The 14,101-nt window shown below is 39.8% G+C and overlaps 1 protein-coding gene across 1 annotated transcript in view; it reads left to right on the forward strand.

Moving 5' to 3' along the window:
• The first annotated feature begins 409 nt into the window (after positions 1–409).
• The window catches only part of PRKAG2 (protein kinase, AMP-activated, gamma 2 non-catalytic subunit), a 38,572-nt gene continuing 24,880 nt past the window's right edge, over positions 410–14,101 (forward strand). The window contains exon 1 of the mRNA XM_009322493.1: positions 410–521. Coding sequence (XP_009320768.1) covers positions 450–521 — 72 coding nt within the window. The 5' untranslated portion in view covers positions 410–449. The remainder of the gene's footprint in view (positions 522–14,101) is intronic.

The raw sequence follows: 14,101 nt of genomic DNA on the forward strand, positions 1-14,101 counted from the left end.
CAGAGATGAGATTGGAGAAATATTATTTAAGGAGCTTGAGTTAGTCAAGCCTGACAGTACTTAAGCTTTAAACTGGCTTCCTCTGTACGTAACTAGAGTTCAGATGCATATTCCAATAATTTGCTGTTAGAAAAATAAGATTTTTTTTTTTTAACTATAACTCTTCAGTACGGAAGTCCTTTCTCATGAAGGAAGAACAATGCATTTTGTCTTTGTTCTACTTAATTTGGAAGGAAAGATGAGTCTGAAATGCAGAGTGCAAAACTATGACTGTCTGTCCAGATCTGAAAGTGTGAATTTGAGTTTTGCTTTAGGGTTGTCCTTCTGCAGTGGTGTTCAGTTGATTTGGCATGTTTTTTACTTTTTTTTTAAGGTTACATAAATAAAACAACATAATGTTTTTACTTACAGCACTTGAAGAATCGGAAAGTGACATTTATGTGCGATTCATGAGGTCACACAAGTGTTATGACATTGTTCCAACAAGCTCTAAGCTTGTTGTTTTCGACACTACGCTACAAGTGAGTATTCTCCTTTCAGTCTGCCTTTGCTTGTAGTTCATTTTTTTTTAAATGAGTGTTTCCTGAGTGTTAAATGAAATTTGATCTCTTGAAGAGAAATTCTCCCATAATGCTGTGCTTTGACTGTACAAAACCATGTTGTTTCAACTGTATCTTTCATGTTATACTAGAGGAGGAGCTGGGGGAAGACTTCCTAGCAGAACAGAAAGAGAGGATATAATTTGTTCTGCAGTTGGAATCGCTATCTAAAAAACTTTCAGACGAGCCCAAACTTATATTGGCTTCTTCATGGCTACCAGAATTTACATAAAGACATTTTATGTAAAGATCCCTGTGCAATAGCTAAAGAGTATCCAGGTGTTTTGAGCCTGTTCTGGCTATATTGGTAAGACAATTTAGGACTAAAATGGATGGCTTAATTATGCAAATTATTACATTCTCCAGAAAATTTTTGTTTTCAGTTTCTCATTTTGCTTTTAATCAGTAAATCATCTGCTAGACTCTTGGCTCTGTCTGAAGAGTTTGTTTGCCAAAAGAAGGCATTAGCTGCCTGCTATAGAAACAGACTAATCTGTTCTGCAGCGTGGTAGAAAGCTGTGGCTTTCTCTGTTTCCTGGATTTTGCAATTGGTGTTTTTTGGCTTGCTTTGGTTTTTGTTTGTTTCGGTGTGTTTTTCCTTTTAAAGATGGTCCAATTCTGGCTTAACTAAGCCCATTAAGTAATTTTGGTCTGGAATGTACTGCTCAATTAGACTTCAGCTTTCCACGGTCAGAGGCAACAATGTAATAGATACTTAGTCCCAAAATGTTCATAGAACCGTCTTGCATATCAGATAATTGTATGTAATGCTAGATTGAGTGCTGTGATCTAAAAGGTGGAAAGCCTACATTGCACAACAAGGCAAAGTAATGGGGTGGATCAAGAGCACTGCACATGTATTAGTCTGTTTGTACAATGACCAACAGCATCCTCCTTGAGTTCTGCAGCATGGCTAAAAGTACTGGAGCTTCAGTTACTGCTCAGTACAAAAAAAACAACTTTGTAACTTCAGCACTGGACTTCTTGGATTATCCAGGCATCTTGCTAGTGAGGTAGTTTCCTTCATCTCTTGACTCTATTTAGACTCTGAGCATACTGTGGCTTCAATGTGTTGGGTCTGATACCTTGGCTGAGTCCTTAAAGGTAAGTATCTTATCCAGTACTAGTATTATGTTAAAACTTGAGCAGGGCTGTAGTTAAGATTCTGCCCATGTGCCAAAGGACCTCCTGCTGCTAACTGATCTGGTAGCCAAGAAGGCAATGCTGAATGTAACAGTTGGTCACCAGTGTCTTATGTCAGATTATTTCCTCCTTTACCCAGAAAGCCAGACTTCTACTGGAGACTTTTTATCCTTAAGCACCTTGGTATCAATGGAACAGTCACTTTTATTTCCCCAGGATTCTTCCATGTGCTTTACTGGATTTTGTAGTGAAAAGACACCTGATCTGTGATTAGAGATGGAAAAAGGTAGCCTGTAGTCTTAGAGGAAGAGCTTTCAAGCACACAGACATCAGTCCTACAGAGTTTAAACGCTCATGTTGTTGATTTTCTTTATATATTCCACTTCCTGACTGATACAGTCTTTCAACTGCATCTGCTCTTGCATTTCAGTTTAAACGTTCATGTTGTTGATTTTCTTTATATATTCTACTTCCTGACTGTTTGATACAGTCTTTCAACTGCATCTGCTCTTGCATTTCACCAGTCACATGGACTCTGTGCAAGCACTGTAAGCTCTAAGGAAGAGTATCTGTTATGTTTAGATATAATGCTAATGAATACTTTTTGCCACATTCCTTTTCAGAGATTTCCTTCTCTGTCTCTCAGAAGCTTGCTTCTTTGGGAGGTTGATTGTGTTTACTTTTTCACCATCTCAGAGGGAAAAAGTTCTGCACATTTTCCTTTCTTCTGCCCAAAAGACAGAATGACTGTCAACTCTGGACTAAAGAACTCAGACTCCTTTGACCTGAAAGGTCAAATTTGGGATGGTAGTGTTTACTGTCACTCTCTCAGCTCTTCTCAAAGACTATTGGCTTCCTTTTGATTCCCGGGGATATTTGTTCTCACACTATGAGATAATCTGTTGGGAGTTGGTACCTGCAGCTTGTTGGCATGACCCACAACCTGTTGAGTTCTCAGCTGTCAGTGGTCACCTGGGACAAAGGCTTGAGCTCGGTCACTGTTGCAATTGGAAAGATGAATTCTCTTTATTCTGGTGAACCAGTTAATCTTGGGGCCCTTGGGGCAGGTCACCCATTCCTTTTGGATTCCCCAGATCTCTTGTGTGAGTTACATAAAATCATGCCAGATACCAGTTTTCATTGCTGGAGCTGTGTTGAGATAATGCTATTAACGTAAAGAAGTTAGTTTCATTTCCAGTTGGTGAGCCAGTGTGAGGTAATACTTGGAGAAGCAGAGTGTGAGTGAATGAACCTTGTGAATTTTCACCATAAAGGAAAACAGGTAACTTTATGGTAATGGAAAAACTTTCACCAACACTCCACCAAAATCCCTGTCTTATTTGGGATCTCTAATGATGGTCATGGATTACAACTGGAGAAGAACAAGGCATGCCTTGGTCTATGATCATGGGGTCATATTCTCAGTCTGCTTCTCCAGGTATTTGAAAGCAGTGGTGGTAGAAGGGGAGTCTGTAGTTATTCATTCGGACTCTAGTATATGACAAATGTCTTGAACCTCAGTTACTGGTGAGGAGCGTTTTTTATTTTCTCCAAATCACATTTTTTGGACTTTGCACCATTACATTTAATCCCAGTTGCATTACTCTTAATTTATAAAGTCATAATATTATTGTAAAGCAGTAGTCCTCTTCCAGCATTGGCACTGTCTTCCAACTTCGCAGGTTTTGCAAAACTGGTAAATTACAGGGTTATTTAAGAAAACATTAAACAGGTTGATCTGAATGCTCATCCTGGGCTATACTGCTAGGAGGTCTTATAAATACTTCTCTTCAGTATTTCGCTTTGTAGTTCTTTACCTAGCACCTTGTATTAATGTTCTACCTTCAGTATCTTCAAAACACGTTATATTTCTTCAGCTTGATCAGTGTGGCTTTTTTTTAAACAGCTAAATAAGTCCATGGTGAAGAATGTACCTAGTAAGGGTAGTCAAACAAACTAAAATGTTCTTTGTGTTTTAATTTTTAATATATATGTTACTTATTTTCCAGTACCTCAGGACTTTGTATTGGTTCTTATTTTGAAAATGTAGCACGCAGCTTTGAAACATTCAGTGTCCATGAATCCTCTCAAACTGAGAGGATTTTGCAGATATTTGTCTTTCCTGGATCTGTTTCACCCCTACCCAAATCAATGTTTCTCCTAATTTAAAAAACAAACAAAAAAGCTTGGTGCCTTGAAAAAGTTCTCCAAAGATTTGAATTCAGGTTTTTAATAATGCTAGAGCTAAACCAGAATATGTAAGAGCTCACTTTTTGCCTCCCTTAGTATAAGCTAGTAGCAATCAATGGAAGAAGAAGGAAAAATGGAGCTGCATTGTGTTCTAATGGCATCCTTTGAAAGATTCTGCTGCTGGATTCTTATTTGTGTTGGATTTTTATTTGACTACAGTATCCCATCTCCCTCTACTGGTCAGCAACCACAGCGCACATCACATGTTTCTACCCTGGAAAATTATTCATGAGCTACTGTGGAAAGTATTCTAAAACTGTTGTTAGCTGTGGCAAAACTGGAGATGTTAATGTATATAATGTGCTGCAAGTCATACCCCTGAAGCAACATCTATTCATAAAAGTAAATATTTACTCTCAATGTCTTTGAGGGATTTAGTGTAACGATTTGTAAGGAATCTTGTTTTAACCCTGAATAAGAGAGGAGATGATAAGGTGCCATTACATTGGAAACAGAAAGAAGGCCTTAAATAGCAGAAATAGTAGCTAATAAAGGGCAGGAATGGGCTGACAGTCTCTTCAGTCCTGCTTATTTGTCAGTCAGAAGGCATGGGGTCTCTTGATTCCAGCAGCTACCAAACATCTTGCTGCTTCTAGTGCTAGCACACCAGTCTGGTCTTGCATGTGGAGAATACACCTGTGCAACTGGCACCTACGCTTGGCTGTTGTGAAAGCAGTGGTATATCTCCTGCACCTCCGTTAGGCATCAGAGCATATGGTAAGGGAGAACTGTGCTGTGCTTCAGCTAGAGAATGTGTCACTTGGCACAGACTCGAGCAACATCTATACTAAATAAATAAAATGTACTGAGCCAGGGTCTGTTTACCTGCCTGAGGCCAACTGGCACAGCTCGGTTTGACCTCAGTATAGCTTAGCTTATGTTTCCCCCAAAAACAGAGTATCGACATCTAGTCTGCCTACCTGAAATGGTCCCTAGCTTACTGAACCCTGAGAAGTGGCAGATATTGTCTGGGAGAGCGCTAGCTTGCACAGTTCTCTTGATTTAGACTGACAGTGGACTGTTATTTCACCCTTTTAGTTTACTAATGCAGATGTAGCCTGTAAGTATTTGCTCCTCATAAGGATTTATAGAATCATATTGAACTCCAGTGCTGTGGCTTTCCCCTGCCTGTGACCCATGAATACTCCTTGCTCGTGACAAGCTTCAGCCTTTTGCTTTTCCCAGAGAAGATGCTATCTTTGCTTGACGCACATTAAAGAAACATTAAAGTCTGATCTGACCAGGAAGGGAGTCAAGAGACAATTAGATGTTATGAGCTATCCTGTGAAGTTTGGAAATTTGTCTCTGTGGATGGTGGGGTAAGCAGGCAAGTTGCAACAGTGTGCAGCTCACAGTGGATAAACTGTCTTTCTAATCTCTTGCACATCTCCCAGGATGCAAACAATAGGAGAACAAATGCTTCACAGCCCCTTTGAGGAGGTTAGGAGGGTTGTCCCCTGAATGGCTACTCTTTGAATGAGCATTCACTGATTGTTCTTTATTATAATTATTCAATAAATGGATCCGGATTATCTTTATAAGAGACTCCAGGGAAACACTGAGCTGAATGCAGATTTACTGGTTACCAGCTTGTGTCTTCGGCACAGTATTTGAGTACTCTACAAGTGTTAATGCATTTAATGTGGCAACGATCTGGGGAAATAAGGTGACATCCAGATCTGCCTTTACTTTCTGTTTGTTGGTTTTAACTTGTATCGGGTACGTACAGTGACACAGCAATCTCATCTTTTCCTTTGAAACCGATATTAAGGCCTTGAAGGAAAACAGGAATTATAGTAATTCCTGTATTAAATTCAAATGTCAACACAATATAGCACTTTGCTCACATTCTGTCAGTCGGATTACTTTTCTCTAGTAGTACTAACATCATCTGCTACTGTGACTTCACTGTTTTCCTTGTTACTGCATACGTTTGACTTTTTGATGTTTTCTTTAGAGACCAATGCATTCCCCCCCACCCCCATCCTGAACTCCATTTGAAATTTTAAGGGAAATGGCTCTTACCTAGCTTATAGCGGTCTCTGAAGCTTAGCTCTATAAGCTCACTTAAGGCCAGATTTTTGACTGGCCTTCAAACAAATTTATTATTTAATTTGTTTTGACTTTGCCTAGCCTATATAAAGATGAGAAGGATTAGCTTATTTTGTAGCACAGAGCAATTAACCCTCCAAGAGGAAAATAAAGGTAACTGTAAGACAGGGACTTCCCACTCCATATCAAGCAGCAATCTGCAATCCCAAGAATGGTATGTTAGCAAATGTCGTGGCTGTGTCTTGTGAAGTTTGTATAAGCTCTTGTGGGGTAAAAAACGCTATCCAACCTTTGGCTAAATGATATTCTTAACTGTTAAAAGTAAATTTATGTTTTAATACTAAAACATATGTAGCTTTTGCTCACTGTGACCTTGAAGTTGTTCTTAAAGTATTTGTCCAGCACTTTTTTCATAAACTAATAAAAATCATGTTTATGTGGAAACAGTCATCAAAATAAGCTTTCAGAATCCTAAAGGCTCTTTCCTTTTATATCCTGAAGAAATCTAGGACAATTTTGTGACTTGAAGGTTAGATAATTTCATTAAACAGAAAGGTTAAATAATCTAAGTCGGTAATGGACCAGATGTTGTTACCACTAATGTAGGCTTTTGTCAGTAACTGTCAGACACTAGTAAGAGCTCAAATACTTATTTTTCTACCATATAACTAGAAAAATATTTGGAACAATCTTCTGGAAACTTCTTTAGTGGTTTAACAAGCTGGAAGTAAATATAACTTCTGCAGAGCATGCAATGGATTCCACACTAGAAGAGTGGAAGAGGATTTGTATTTCTCTTCCTTGTGCTGACTCTATTCAGTAAATGGATTTATTATTCTTGTTCCCTCCAGGTCATTCTTGACTGGGGTGTTGCCTCTCTCCAAGGTAATGAGATAGACCAGACTTCCAGTAAGAATGCTGTAGAATCTTTTGCTTCCAGGAACACACAGCAGACTCTGGGTCTGTTGTCGCAACAGTTCTCACAGCTTTGCAAAAAGATTCTGTTCCTTAATCGGCTTTGAGGTTTTTTCTCAACGAAGTTGCTGAATTTAAACTAATATACTGTCTGCATTTCTGAGGAGTGCGAACACCCCTCCTTGCTTATCCGTCCCACAGAACTGTACGAGAATAATGTAATTTAGCTTCTAACTGGCACGTGGGCTGAGGCAGTTGAGCAGGCCACATAAAAGCTCCCTTCCTTGAGAGCAGGCTGGAATCAGTAGCATAATATGGGAAGACTCTTGTGGGGTTTTTTTTAGAGCTGCTCCTGTTGCTTGTACATAACAAGCATAGGAGCTTAATTCCTGCAGCTCTCAAAACCAATAGGAAGCATTCATTCCTGGATCTTGGACGAAGATAATATGAGTTCATTGTACCAATTAAGTAGAAATTTTTTGGTCTACACAGGGCGTAGGTAAGATGTTTGTGCTTGGCTGAGTGAAAGTCCTGCATCATTCTTCTTGCCTTCCCCGCCCCACCACCACTTTTTCTGGTAAGATCTTAATCTGTGAAATAATTTCTGTACCCTTCCCAATGCAGCTGGTCCTAGTGGCTCTGCCTATGAGGCTTACCTAATGTCTTACTCTTAGCCCATTGTGGCATGAAATCTAGCAGCAGAAATTCTGGCTAAAAGTGATTTCCTCCTCCTCCCCAGAAAACAGAGCTGTGCTTTTTTTTTTTTTCACTAGGGTGCTTAGGCTCCCCTCAAACAGCAGGTGGAAGTAAGTACCAGCAGAGTACTTTATTGAGATGGAATAACAGAGTTGACTGTAATCATGGACCAGCGGCTATCTAGAAGAGGTCCTGATTAAATCAGCACATGTGGTGTTAGAGGGAGAAGGAGAGCCCTTAGTTACTGGCTACAATATGGGCATATTGACATAGAGTATGAGTTAAGGTTTCAGTTTGGTGTCTTCAGCTGGATTGGAACCTTTTCATGTTGATATGGTGCGGGGAAGATTTCTGCACGTGGACATAGTACCTGCTCTCTGAGGAGAAATCTAGAAAATGTGTCTGCATACTTTAACTTGAGGATAAGGTTCTACCTATTATTTCTGGGGTTTGGCTTGGGTCTGAAGGGTATTACTCCATCAGCTCTTAAATTTTACTAAGTGCTCTACGGCCATTAGTGGTACATCATCTACCAGGAGTGTTCACTTTCCATCTCCTGTGAATGGAGAAGAGAACTGAACTTTGATCTGGTTTCATGTAAGCTTTCCAAAATTGAACGTGAGCTAGAGGAGCTGCTTGTGGATGTTTGTTGGTTGGGGTTTTTCAGGTGTTAAAGCAAATGTAGCCCCTCAGTTAATAACAGGTTTGTCCAATTTTTCTCTACTTGAGGGTGTGATAAGCTAAAGGAGGAAATTTTTCTCAAGACCTGCTTGGCCCTCGCCCTAGGCAAAAGTCTTTAAGTCTGTAAATAGCCTTTTTTTTTTTTAAAGGCATAGTCCTTCAGGGAGGAAATGCTTCTACCAAAATCATAGACCAAAGAAGAAAATAATTGGAAAATAAATCTGAATGCAACAGTCATCACGCTGAGATAGTTGGTTTTAGCCTTGCATACTGGTTTAGTCCCTCCAGACAAGCCAATTTATAAAAACACTGAACTATATATATGCACTACAAAAGAGGGTTTTAACTTTTCAAAATAGCTCCTTTACAGGACTGTAGTTTTCTGTAACTTAAAAAGATGTCTGGATTGGACGGTACAGCTTTATTTGAAGGAAGAAAAAAAAAAAGGAATTGCAAGTTAATGTTTAATATCCTTCCCAATGTTTTGTTGGCCACTTTTTGGGAAACATAAAGACAAAGCAATTAATGATCCCCTAAAAAAGAGAGCAATTCCTGTCAGAACTTCAACTGTTTCCTGATAGTAGGTGTCATCCCTAGATTACAAGTTAGGAGAAGTGTTTTTCAGTTTCCTTTTGACTGCTTGGAAAGCTGATGTGGAGATTCTCTGGAAAATTGGTCTGCCTCCCTGAAATTTCTTTGCTTCAGATCTTGTGTTTGGGAAGAATTACCTTCTCCTCAGTTGAAGGTGTTTAAAAGTCATTGCCATCTGGGTGTGAATTGCTTCAAAGCAGAAGCACATGATGTATTTGGAGAATATTTAGCTTGTACTGTTTTTGTATTATCAAGGTCACGATCATGGGATCTGGGGATGAATGCTGGAGTCCTTGATTCCAATTTAGTTCACAAAAATTTTCAGGCTATAGAAATAAATCCTTTGAAGATGATGCTGACAGTGTGGAAGAGGAGGGATGACCAAAGAGCTTTCTGTGGCCAAGTTGTATTTTCAACTTAGTATTGTGTTGTTTCTATGTTCCCAAATACTGTACCACAAGCCTCTGTTCAGGTGAAACCTGTGTTCAGGTTAGCCTTCTCCAGTGGACCGTATTGCACTACCTGGGATCCAAAGACTTTCAGTAGAAGCTGAGAGTGAATAACACCTCCAGTCGTTGTTGAAGAGTATTTTTCAGATAAGAAAAGATTATAATTTGCTGGATCTGAGAGCAGACTCGCACCCCATTTGACACTGTTAGTAGGACTCAAGTAGTTAGTCACTTTGTTTTGCCTCTTCACTGTCTGTATTGTCAAACAAGTACACAAAACCAGTGATTAATTCCTTGTATGAGATCTGCCTTACAGCCTCTGCTACAGAAGAAGCACTAGCTGAAATCCTAGTGATGTGAGAGAGTAGCAAGGGAGATGCTATAAACCTGTCTTATTGCAGCTAGATCATCAGGCTTGCCTCTCCCTCATACGCAGTAGTTCGGACTCTTCTTTTTTTTTTTTTTTTCTCTTTTCGAGATCTGCCAAGATTTGGGCAGCAACATAACTTACCATGCTACTTAAAGAAATACAGTCCTGTTTATGTTGGGCTAGAAACTGTTGCCCCATTCCTTGCGTTTTTATATCAAAAGCATTTGAGAGTCAGCTCATAAACACATTTAGACCAAGGGAGTAAAGTGTAGGTTGCCCAGTTTTTATGCAGTACAAAGGTCACAGCAGAGGCCTGATGGTTTTCCTGTTACAACAAAGACCGGTTGTACTACTCTTGGTGGTCTTACTTGGTAAGAACTATTGAAATGCAAGTGTTTAGCCCCTGAGAGAAGTCTCGGGGTAACTTTTTCTTGTGCCGCCTTACTCTAACAGTGAGAATAGAGACTGTATTCTAGAATGACTTTGTCATATTTGCTCATATTGTGAAGATATATATGCTGTTATCCCTTGAAAAGGGAAAACTTTTTCCCCTTTACAAGGCACGCATTGAGAAGGCACTCCATGCCTTGCTGGTTCATACTTAGAGCATGTGAGTATATGGGTATATGAGTTTAACTTTCTGTGGTACTTCTTCAGCTGTTCTTATCCAGTTTGCTAAGACTGAATAGACTGAATGTCTTCCTCTTGCAAATTTCTTTCAGCTACATATCAAACTTTGTATTTTGTTATGCTAGGAAGGGTTATTGTTTCTCAGTGATTGCCTGAAAGGTTTGGTTTTAATACTGTGGTCCACATGTGAATTTTCTGAGGTGTGTGTTCCCTCTAAGTTTTGTAGCCCTTAAAAAAAAAAAAAAAAAAAAAACATGAGATAAGACTGGGAATTTGTCAACTTATCCAGTGAAAATGACTATGAATGTTCTAGCTCACCGTTGAGCATCCATTGGGAATCGGAGATAAGTGTGTCAAGGATCGACTGGGTCTGATACTGCTTTTATGGGAGCTCTGTGCCAAAAAATAAAAGAAGGAGCTTCTTCCTTTCTATTCTATCTGATAAAATAGACATTTCTTGGGGTTACATTAGGGGCTTTTCAGGCAAGTAAAGCTAATGCTCTGGTGTTGGTTTATACAGTGAAAGATGAGGCAAGAGAGGTACACATTTGTCATCATGCCCTTGGATGACAGCCATACCACAGAAGTTCTGGCAGATCTTTTAACATTGTCCATACTGCTAGTCTTTTGCATCATCCTCTTGCTTGGATCTGGCAAATCTGAAGGTGTTCCATAACTATATTTCTTATTTCTGTTACCTTCCAGCTTTTCCAAGTTAACTTTGGCATTGGGACAATGGTGCTGAGTTGTGTATCTTTCAGCACAGTAGCATTCTCTACTCTACTTAGCACTGACCACACACCAGGAACTGTGATTGCAACAGCAGCAGTGTCCTCGTTTCAGCCTCCTTACCTTCTGGGACAGTCCTGGAGGACAAGTTTGAAACCCACTGGTCACTTATGCATATAGTTACAGTTTTCATAACATAGTGTTAGGTGAAACAAGATAAAAGTGTGCGTGTGTGTACACACATGCTGAATTTTTTTAAACAAGCTCATCCTCAGTTTTCCTTTCAGATGCTTTCCTCATTCATAGAAGTTTACTTGAGAGAGCATTTCTGCAAGGGCTTGTAAGATTACTGGTCTGGTATATCATAACGAGGAGTGTCCCTTTCAGTATTTCCTGTCAGTGAGGGAAAACTTATTCTGTAGTCCGGTGAAATCTTCTGTCTGCTACCACCGTTTCTGGTGTCACTGCGCAATAATCAAGCTATTTTGGAGCTCACTAATCATGAGGGACAAGCTTTTCCAGATATTCTACTACCTGAAAAACAGGACTTCCTATGTATGGGTCTAACTCGATCTTTCTTCATAATGACTGTTATATTGGAAGAGGCTACATCCTCCTTAAGACTTACAGTGGAAATACTTGAATGGTCTGCAGAAGCGATGACCTCCCGAAGTCCTGTCGAACCTAAATTAGTCTGTTCTTTTATTCAGCATACTCACAGGCAGTATAATGAGTTCCTGTAGTACGAAAAGCTTGTTCCTGTTCTGCTCACTGTAGTGTAATAGCACCTATTGTTGAGGTCCTTTATGATACATGTAGGATTTCAGTTACTGTGTTCCTTTGCTGTAATATGACCCTTCTACTTCAGGGGCAGAATGTTGGAGAAGACAAGTAGTCACATAAAATGGGATTCCTGATCTAATTGTAAATGTCTAGACATCTTATAGTCAGTGAGGGGGGAAATGGCATCTGTGGGATACAACTTAATCTCTGTCTAAGGCTGGTGAGTCATGCCACAGAAATGACTGTTTCCCCCGGTTGGCTATGAAGAGATGCGGTGAATATGCAAAGTGAGCATATATATCAGAACAGCCTCTAAATTTGGGCAGATAAATCCCATTTTATTGGTTCATTGTGTTTGTTAGGACCACTACATGGTTAATAAGAACAAAAGTGCTTTGTTTAAAGAATGTTTGTACATGGTGTTGAACAGCAACAATCTATGGCATCTGGCTGATGAACAATGGTTTTGTGAAGGTCAGGCCAGTCCAACACTCAAGATCAGAGAAAGAACAATGCTGGTGGGGCCAAGAATTAACAATGCTGTTGGAGGTCCAAAGATGAGACGTGGTAGAGATATTCAAAGGCTACAAACTATATCTAATCTGAAAGGAAGGTCCTTGTGGGTATTTTCTGCATGAGCATCACTGAAACATCTAAACGTGCTGGATGGAAGCCCAGCTCCACACCCCAGTGCTTTGGCTGGCCACCAAGCAGTACTTTGGGCAACTGAAATTGGTCAACCACAGAAACTAAAGGAAAATGTGAGTGGATGAGTGTATGTTTGTGCTTGCAAGCAGTTTTAGCAAATAAGAATGAAGTTAGTTTTTTGCTTTGTAATTACCTTACTTAAATAAGAGACAAGTATTAACATTAGAACTGGTGGCATTGTTATTTAAAAGGTAACTGTATAACAGTTTCTACTATAAAACTGAAGAAAACAATAGGAATGTCACTTAAGCTGTGGTCTAGGAGGACAGCCCAGAGGGATGAGTTTAAGTATTTCTTTACTAAATTTTGGCAATTTATTACATCAGATGTTTAATATCCTAATACCCAAGCTGAACTCATTGTCTTTTATGAAGGATTTAAGTCTGAGCTATCTCAGTAGCTGTAGCTGTTCAGCAGCCCTTAGTTTTTCCAAAACCTGTCTTTTAAAGCTAGGCAAGATGACATCTAACTGAAGATTCTTGAGATTCTTGGAGACAAATAACTTGCAAATAAACAGAATCAGGGCAAGAACTGATCCTTTGAGGAAACTTCCTTTTCCTTTTGGATTGTCTACAAGCTCAGCTTCTTGCCTAGTGTATCTTTGGAATTGTCTCTCTTGAAGTATCATTTCTGAATCTAAAATAATACCTCAATTTTACTATCTCGCCTGTCTGAACATTGTGCTAGGTGGTATTCTTTGCTGTTACTGTGTCTGAGAAAGAAGTAGTAGCAAGAATTCGGAGGTTGCCTGAAGTCCTATAGTTGGCTCTCCACATCTTTTCTGCTGAGGGCATGCTTCTTTTCCAGGTTATCAATTACAGAGTTTGTAAACTGGCTTGCGAAATTTTGTTGCATGATTACTATCTGGAAGGAAGCTATTTTCCCCCTGGCTTTAATAGATTAGCTGTTACCTTCTTGCTCTGATACAGCTTGAACATCTTATTCTTGTCGAAGACTTGGGACATAAGTTGGCAGTGACCATTAACTCATGTGATAGCTATTATTATGGAAACATATCAAAGCTGAAGGCTCTCAGTTTCAGGCAGTTTGAGTGTACTTTCCTCTTTCTTGATGAGGAATGGTTAGAACTTATTTTGCCCCAAGATGGAATTAGTTTGTGTGAACTCACTTCTGTCTCATATCTGCTCCCCAAATAGCTCACTGCTGTTAGCTTTTGCTGCATTAACTGTAAGTGTGATGCTGTTATGTGGGAACACTTCATGTGTCTGCCTGGAGGGTTTCTTCGTGGTTTCAGTCTTCCTTAAGAGTTAATATGCTCCTGTGGTGGATTTGGTAATGTTTGTTTTACCCGATGACTCCTTGTGTCAGTGAGGTGGCTGAATACCTCTGGGACCCTTCCGGAAAAGGACCTGGGGGTGCTGGTTGACAGCCGGCTGAACATGAGCCAGCAGTGTGCCCAGGCGGCCAAGAAGGCCAACGGCATCCTGGCCTGTATCAGAAATAGTGTGGCCAGCAGGAGCAGGGAAGTGATCGTGCCCCTGTAC

Source organism: Pygoscelis adeliae, unplaced genomic scaffold (genome assembly GCF_000699105.1).
Source record: "Pygoscelis adeliae isolate BGI_AS28 unplaced genomic scaffold, ASM69910v1 Scaffold123, whole genome shotgun sequence".
Classification (NCBI taxonomy): domain Eukaryota; kingdom Metazoa; phylum Chordata; class Aves; order Sphenisciformes; family Spheniscidae; genus Pygoscelis; species Pygoscelis adeliae.